Below are 9,092 nucleotides of genomic sequence, written 5' to 3'. Positions count from 1 at the left end.
ACTTATTCATGTCTTGAGTGCGATTCTTCTCACATGATTTATTCTATAAGAAATAATTAGGTCATATTTCACCACAACGTAAAAATGAAGGTTTTTTCCAAAATGAGAACTTTTGTTTTTCAAAAATCATGTTTTTTTTTATTGTGCATTCCAATTAATATCAATCGGACTGCAGTTGGTTTGTTTTGATTTAAGCCATACTAACTAAAAATACAGCTAACTAACACATTCAAACACAATAAATACATGATAACAATAAAAATATGATTTTTTTTAAACATTTTAAAAACGGAATTATCTCATTTTGGAAACCAACTCTTCAAATAGTTTTGCGTAAAGAAAAAGTTTATTTTAGAACCATTAAAAGTGCTGTGTGTGATTTTTTCTTTTTTTTCTTTGGAGGAGGATCTATTGACAGAAATGCAATATAATATACTGTACATAACTATGTCTTCAGAGGTGTATAAAGACCTAGACATATTAGGGGCGGTTTCCCAGACAGGGCTTAAGACTAGTCCCAGACTAATTTAAATGTTAGAGGTGTCTTGATCGAAAACAACTTGTACTGACATATCAGTGAGATTGTTTTGTCTCAGGATGCACACCAGTAATGTTTTTTGTAAAGTATGTTTTTTTAAAAAAGACTTAAATATCCTAATTTAACTAAGGCCTAGTCCTGTCTTAAACTAATCCCTGTCTGGGAAACCGCCCAATTAAGTGTTACATTTTTGTTATCTTAGAATGAGCTTTCTACTAGCTTCTGTCTACATACACCACGGGTCCCCTTGGATGGAATTCACCATGTTGTTTCTACAGTAGCCCTAAACGGACGAACTGCTCTATAGAGCATATTTTGTAAATACGTTATCTCCTTCAGCAAAGAAGCAAACACTTCTTAGAGCTGTGTCAGCCACCGTAGTGCTTCAAAAGGGAGGGGTGGAATGAGCCATTGGCTGCATTTCGCAACCTCACCACTAGACATCGCTAAAATGTCCACATTGCTCTTTTAAGATTTTTTAAAACTTTTTAAAGGATACGCACATCATTTCCTGTAATGCAGAATAAAACAACTTTTTTGTTGTACAGTAAGAAAATGAATGTGTCCAGAAAGAGTTCTTATTGCAGTTCATGTCTGCATTAAAAACATTACAAACATTACAAATGTACTTTACAAGGTAAGTATTAGATTTTTTCTTTTAGATTCCATAAATAAGAATGAGATTCATTCTCTTTACAGTAAATTACTGACAAATGTATTGTATTGTCAATAAAATGATTCTAAAACATGTAGACTTACACATTCACAGCGATGTCACAGAAGAACCATTTTTGGTTCCACAAAGGTTCTTTAAAGAACCATCTCTTTCTTACCTTTTTATAATCTGAAGAACCTTTTTTCGTCCCAAAGAATCTTTTTTGAAGCATAAAGGTTCTTCAGATGTTAAAGGTTCTTTATGGAACCAAAATGTTCTTATATGGCATCGAAGAACATTTTGAAGAACCTTTTTTGTAAGAGCGTAATATGCAAAACCATTTTATTCCTATTTTGCTGTTGATTTTGAGGTGAAACACGACCTTGTTGTCTAAATCAACCTCTTAATGAGACATATACTATTAAAACACAAAAAGGCGCTACACAATACCATAAAGGCACAATTTGTAGCGGGAAAGGTTCTACAGACTATAAAAAACTAAGACGTGGTTCTTTTGTAGCACTTCCCATTTTTAAGAGCGTACCAGCTTTCCTAAACTCCAAAGCAAGTGGAAGTGTTATTTTTATCTAACTTGCCCACATACAACACGTGTAACATGAGTAAAGGCCCGGGACGAGAAGCGCTGAGCGGGACATTTTTTACAGGCCTATCAGTCTACGCTTACAGACACCCTCGCCGGCAACACTCTCAACGGGTGTTCCTTACAGGCGCTGCAGAAGTACGGGAATGCTCTCGGAATGATGATGTCTGTGAAGTTGAACAGCGGCGTTCTCTCCCGTGGGTCATAGAACGTCACCTTACATCTGTCCATGTCCAATACAACCCTCACGACCTGCAGCTCCCTGTTCAGATTGAGCGGAGACCACGGGGCGGTGCAGGCTTTGTACTCTCCATTACGCAGTCGGATGGTCCAGAATCCTTCCGCCGGGGTCAGCACGTGCTTTCCCTTCCGGTTGATGGACGCGCTTGCCACTCCGATGACCCAGTAGGTGTTGTTTTTGACCTCCACGTCCCAGCTGTGGCGGCCGCAGCTGAAGCCCTCGCTGGCCAGCATCTCAGCACTCACATCGAAGCGCTCGGTGTTGTCTGGGATGTTATAGGTCTGAGCACAGCACTGTAATGTGGTGAGATCTTCTGACAGGAGGAAACAGCTCGCTGCGGTGTTTGGGTCGAGGATCACTGGAGCTAGATTATTGGAAAGGTTAACACATGGTGAAATGAAGACTGTACAATACAAACATCCTGTAAACAATCGGATGGACCTGTAGCAGGATTTGAAGGAACGGTTCACCCCAAAATGCCTTCTACTCACCTTCGTGTTGTTCCAAATCCGTATAAATGTCTTTGTTGTGATGAACACAGAGAAAGGTATTTGGAAGAATGCTTGTAATCAAACAGTTCTTGGCCACCATTGACTTCCATAGTCATTTTTCCTACTATGTCTCAATGGTGACCAAGAACTGTTTGGTTACAAGCATTCTTCCAAATATCTTTCTCTGTGTTCATCCGAACAAAGACATTTATACGGATTTGGAACATCTCAAGGGTGAGTAAATGAACATTTCAACAGTAAATTCAGAAAAGCTGAAAGTAATTTTGGAGTGGTCTCCTGTATATGATCTAAACCATGTTTGTTCTACATATACTTACTATATGTAATAATATCCTTCATTCTTTCCCAGACTTTAAACTTCAAGGAGCCCAGGTATTTTGCTACATCAAGGAGAGAGCGTGTTACCATCTCTGGATCCTGGGGAATACGCCAGGTTCTGTAAATACAGCAATGACTGCAGAGTTATTTTAGGTTTTTGTGATACCGGGTAAAGGTGATATTGAAAATATGTGTTGGTGGTGGTTAGTACCTTTTTATAGTGTCTTTGTAATTCTAGGTGAATAAAAAAGACCTGGTTACTAAAAAAGCAAGGTGTGGATTGTATACATTTTGGGGGATTTTATTCTTTTCATAACGGTCACCTTGAGGAACGGTATGTCCTGAGCTCTCATCTCCTGTTCGATACTTCTTATAGTGTTGGTGAGAGATGTGATGTCGTTTTCCAGATCTTCAATCTTGTCTTTCATTATCTGGCTCTTCTGAAGTTTCTCTTGCTTTAACATGGAAAGCCTGGATGCCTCCTCATCCCGCAGGAACTGATGCAGCGTCTCAAACTCGACTCGTATCTGGCTCTCTGTATGATCTGCCTGATTCTATGAGATTGTAATGACAAACTTTTTCTGTGGTGGACAATACATTGTTTCTCATGACAAACAGAGTGAAATGAAAGTACCTTAATGTGCTCTGCTGTTTGCTCGCAGGTAAGTTTAGCTTTCTGGAAGAGCTTCAGCTTTTCTCGAAGTGGTTTTAGTGCGTTTTTGAGTTCCTCCTGTGGAAAAAAATGAAGGCAGCAATGAAAAGTCATACAAGGAAAGTGACTTAAGATATTTAGACTTGTTTTATGACGGAAAATATAAAACGAGTTAAAAATCTGCCTGTGGGGTAAGAAAAATAAACTTGAATTTAGTTATTATTCTTAAAGTAACAGTTCACCTTTAAAATGAAAATTCTGTCATCATTTACTCACCCTGTTGTTATTTTAAACCTGTGTGATATCTTTCTTCTGCAAAACACAAAAGAAAATATTTTGAAAAATGTTGGTAACCAAAACCGTTGGTCCCCATTGACTTCTATTGTATATGGACACAACACCAATGCAAGTCAATGGGGACAAACGGGTTTCTGCTACGTACACTTTTAAAATTACTTTGTTTGTGTTTTGCAGAAGAAAGAAAGTCATACATGTTTGAAATGACAAAAGGGTGTGTAAATAATAACAAGATTTTCATTTTGAATGTGAACTATTCCTTTAAATACCTAATACAAGTTTTAATTTCTTACCCCACTGGCAGACTTGCCTTGGCTTGTTTTAAACATAAACATAAACTTAAACACTTCTTTTATAAAAACAAGACTAAATATCTTAGGTCACTTTTCTTAATGTAAATGTAACCTGGTTTTGTAGTAGAAAACAAGACAAAAATGAGTAGTAAGAAATTCATTTTTGTCAGTTAACACATTTAAGGATACATTTAGAGAAATTAAAAAATTGCTCACTCAGTTGTTCCAAATCTTTATAAATGTCTTTGTTCTGATGAACACGGAGAAAGATATTTGTAAGAATGCTTATAACCAAACAGTTCTTGGACCCCATCGACTACCATAGTAAGAAAAATGACAATGGAAGTCAAAAGTGCCCCAGAACTGCTTGCTGTCCTACATTCTTCAAAATATCTTCTTTTGTTTTCAACAGAACAGAAAATTATAAAGTAATTTTTCCTACTATGGGAGTCAATGGGGTGTAACAACTGTTTGGTTACAAGCGTTCTTCCAAATATCTTTCTCTGTGTTCATCACAACAAAGACATGTATACACTTGGAACAACTCAAAGGTGAGTAAATGATGACAGAATTTTCATTTTTGGACGAACTACCCCTTTAAGGGCACCAGAATCCAAAAAGATGAAAACTAGCATTACAAACAACAGAAGAGCCTATTTGCAAAACCAGAATTTAAAAAAAAATATTGCGTTCTATTGTGTTCTTTTTTTTTTAGTTATTATTACTTAATCAGACTACTGCAGTTTGTTTGATATTAATCAGAACACACTATAAAAAAACATGATTTTTGAACATTTTCAAAAACAGAGTTATCTGTTTTTGCAAATGAATTCTTCAACAATCCTCCACAGCAATGAAACTACTGCTGAGGGAATCTAATATTTTCAGGCATCATTCCGAAGTGATGATACCGTGAGTTAAACAAGCCATCATAATATCTATTTTTTCCTTTTTTATCTCTCTAGCCAAAACATTATGTGGGGTGACAAGAACAGGCCTTGCAGGACCCTGATCTGTCCTTGTTCTTGACCTTAAAAGCTAAGAATTGTAGGCACGAGTGTTTCCTTTCATCAACTCTAAACTGAGCTTTACGTCAAGAAGGGTAAGTGAGACTGGAAAAGCACACGGGCGTCTTGTTTCAGCCTGGCCAGGAGGCGCACACCCGGCAAGAATACACAGCTAATAATAGCATGCTAATAAAACCAGCCAAGGATCCATGAAAATGTTTTTATTTACAAATAAAAGAGAGATGCTTGCAACCGCTGGCCTCTTCAGACATTCTCAAACCGTGTAGACCTACCTTACAGTCCTGTGAGGCCTCATCTAAAGCGTATAACCTGTGACCCTTGTGGTTGCCCAGAGACTTGCATTTGCTACAAGTGGGTTCCAGGTCCTCCAAACAGAAGAGACTCAATCTCTCTCCATGCTCCTTGCATGCCAAAGGATCGTTTTTGGAGCGCTCCTTCAGAAATCCTTCGCAGGTCTTCTCGAGCGTGGTGTTGACTACGAGCTCTCCCATAGATGATGGCTGACAGCAGAGAGGACATTCGCAAGCTCCCACGCCGTTCCACAGGCTCTCCAGACAGCGTTTACAGAAGCGATGTCTGCAAAACAGCACCACCGGCTTTTCAAAGATGCTTCCACAGATGGGGCAGGAGAGGTCTTCTTCAAGATGGGATTGCTTGGTAGCCATCGCTTCTGTGAGTCCTTCATTCCCCGATGGGGTTCGCACGACGCTCCACCTACCCACTTAAGATCACTTCTGGGACATCTGGCTTGTGATTGGCTGCAGTAAACACTTCCTCAGCGGGCGTTCATCAGACTGTCACCTGATATCTTCTGACGGGCGTAAGCATGATATTATGCAACATCAAGGGTCATATGTTGGAGTTATTTGAGCTTAGCACGGATGTGCTGTAGCATGGGGAGCATGTCATGATCTTATTTCGTTCTAATGGAGTGGATTAAGAATATTTACCACCTCGTAAGATTTTTATATAGACAGATTTGGACCACAGTGACAGCATTAAAGGGATAGTTCACCCAAAAATGAAAACTCATCATTTATTTACCCTCAAACCTGTTTGACTTTCAAGAAGATATTTTGAAGAATGTCGGTAACCAAATAATGCCGGCACCCATTGACTTCTAATGTATGGACACAAAACCAATGCAAGTCAGTGCTGTTGTTTGGTTACTTACAGTCTCTAAAATATCTTTGTTTGTGTTGCGCAAAAGAAAGAAAGTCGTACAATTGTGAAATGAAAAGAAGGGTGGGTAAATGATGACACCGTTTTCGTTTTTGGGTGAACTGTCACTTTAAACAACATTGGACCACATTGACTTCCATTCTATGAACATGAACCACTCAGACATTTCTCAAAATGTCATATTTTGTGTTCCACAGAAAGACTACTCGTGTACAGGTTTTGGATGACATGAAGGTGAAAAATTTGGGTGAAAATGACATCATGTGGTTACATTTGTTGTGTATCCAGGCGGTTCTGATATTTATCTTCATCACTGAGCTGTGTCATGCTGTATTTAGTACCTTTATCTTTTGCTCCGTGTGTTTTGTGAGACAGGATTCAGAGATCTCTCTGCAGAAGGGACATTCATAACCTTTCTTCTCCCAAAGCTCCTGACAACAGATTTCACAGAAGCTGTGCCCACATAAAATGCAGCAGAGGACTACAGGAACGTTGAAGATCTGACCACACGATGAACAACAGGGTTCCTCCTCTAAAATAGGCAATGCACCCTCCATTTTCTCAGCTGAAATGATGTTCTTCAAGCGTCCTGACTGATACTGATAAAAATACTGCTCACCATGTGTCCTTACAGACTCCAGACATCTGACCTTTAGTCACGACTGCCGCACGCAAACAAGTCACATAGAGCGAGTATGGTACTACGGACATCACACTATACACTAAATCTGATATGTGAGAGATGTAATGTTGACATATATATACACTCACCTAAAGGATTATTAGGAACACCATACTAATACGGTGTTTGACCCCCTTTCGCCTTCAGAACTGCCTTAATTCTACGTGGCATTGATTCAACAAGGTGCTGAAAGCATTCTTTAGAAATGTTGGCCCATATTGATAGGATAGCATCTTGCAGTTGATGGAGATTTGTGGGATGCACATCCAGGGCACGAAGCTCCCGTTCCACCACATCCCAAAGATGTTCTATCGGGTTGAGATCTGGTGACTGTGGGGGCCATTCTAGTACAGTGAACTCATTGTCATGTTCAAGAAACCAATTTGAAATGATTCGAGCTTTGTGACATGGTGCATTATCCTGCTGGAAGTAGCCATTAGAGGATGGGTACATGGTGGTCATAAAGGGATGGACATGGTCAGAAACAATGCTCAGGTAGGCCGTGGCATTTAAACGATGCCCAATTGGCACTAAGGGGCCTAAAGTGTGCCAAGAAAACATCCCCCACACCATTACACCACCACCACCAGCCTGCACAGTGGTAACAAGGCATGATGGATCCATGTTCTCATTCTGTTTACGCCAAATTCTGACTCTACCATTTGAATGTCTCAACAGAAATCGAGACTCATCAGACCAGGCAACATTTTTCCAGTCTTCAACTGTCCAATTTTGGTGAGCTCGTGCAAATTGTAGCCTCTTTTTCCTATTTGTAGTGGAGATGAGTGGTACCCGGTGGGGTCTTCTGCTGTTGTAGCCCATCTGCCTCAAGGTTGTGCGTGTTGTGGCTTCACAAATGCTTTGCTGCATACCTCGGTTGTAACGAGTGGTTATTTCAGTCAAAGTTGCTCTTCTATCAGCTTGAATCAGTCGGCCCATTCTCCTCTGACCTCTAGCATCAACAAGGCATTTTCGCCCACAGGACTGCCGCATACTGGATGTTTTTCCCTTTTCACACCATTCTTTGTAAACCCTAGAAATGGTTGTGCGTGAAAATCCCAGTAACTGAGCAGATTGTGAAATACTCAGACCGGCCCGTCTGGCACCAACAACCATGCCACGCTCAAAATTGCTTAAATCACCTTTCTTTCCCATTCTGACATTCAGTTTGGAGTTCAGGAGATTGTCTTGACCAGGACCACACCCCTAAATGCATTGAAGCAACTGCCATGTGATTGGTTGATTAGATAATTGCATTAATGAGAAATTGAACAGGTGTTCCTAATAATCCTTTAGGTGAGTGTATATATGACAATATAGGGAAATTTGCTTGCTTTGCGTAAGGGAAATAACACACTGGTTGTTTTACCCATGTTGTCATTATTATAAGCAATCCTGGGCATGTTTTCTCATAAAGTAGCATTTCCATATTGGAAGTTTCTTGGAGGTTTTTTTTTCTTATTTTCACACATTTCTACAGTTTAGTCTTGGATATGGCCTTATCTTACTTTGGGTCTACTGCAGTTTCTGATACCTCGCCATAATTCTGTTTTCACCAGGTTGAGGATTTTTGAAAGCACTGATCTCCTTCTGGGTGTCATCGGAAGGAAGGGGAGAAATGGAATCTCTGCAGCACATCTCATCAAAATAATGGTTTGATGAGATTAATTCAAATCAATAAAACTGATTTTTAACTTGCAACAATGAATTAATTAAAGTATGTTGTGCCACCTGTTGACATGACCTCGAGTGAGCGTCATCTTTACATTTCATTTTGATGAACAGTGTGAACATTTTATGAATGGGATAGATGTCATTCAGATTAAAATGTAACAAAAAATGTAAAGGAATAGTTCACCGAAAAATGGTCCCCATAGACTCATATAATTATTATTCCTACTATGGAAAGTCAATGGGGACCATTTTTTACGGCGAACTATTCCTTTAAGATGCGCTGTATTTCCTGCATAGAGCCACTGACACCTGGTGGTCATTAGTGGTAAATACATTTTTTTTCTTCTTTCTTTTTACCATATTTTTAATATTTAACTATAGACGTTAATAACATAAAACAAAACATGTGTACAAATCAT

At 39.2% G+C, this 9,092-nt stretch overlaps 1 protein-coding gene across 2 annotated transcripts; it reads right to left on the bottom strand.

The window, feature by feature from the left end:
- Positions 1-199: 199 nt before the first annotated feature.
- trim35-13 (tripartite motif containing 35-13) lies at positions 200-6,332 on the bottom strand. Of its 2 annotated transcripts, none has more exons than XM_057347176.1 (6): positions 5,408-6,332; positions 3,500-3,595; positions 3,189-3,419; positions 3,077-3,099; positions 2,865-2,983; positions 200-2,399 (listed from the first exon to the last, which is right to left on the bottom strand). In XM_057347176.1, exons 1-6 carry the CDS (start codon positions 5,798-5,800, stop codon positions 1,864-1,866), a joined length of 1,398 nt encoding a protein of 465 aa, XP_057203159.1. In that variant the 5' UTR covers positions 5,801-6,332; the 3' UTR covers positions 200-1,863. The 2 variants fall into 2 exon arrangements, with proteins under 2 accessions (XP_057203159.1, XP_057203160.1); XM_057347177.1 differs by having other exon boundaries at positions 3,189-3,413.
- Positions 6,333-9,092: the final 2,760 nt, after the last annotated feature.

The sequence above is a fragment of the Triplophysa rosa genome, linkage group LG11 (assembly GCF_024868665.1).
Source record: "Triplophysa rosa linkage group LG11, Trosa_1v2, whole genome shotgun sequence".
Lineage (NCBI taxonomy): Eukaryota > Metazoa > Chordata > Actinopteri > Cypriniformes > Nemacheilidae > Triplophysa > Triplophysa rosa.
The sequence above is the reverse complement of the archived record's forward strand: the minus strand, read 5'-3'. Positions and strand labels throughout refer to the sequence as shown.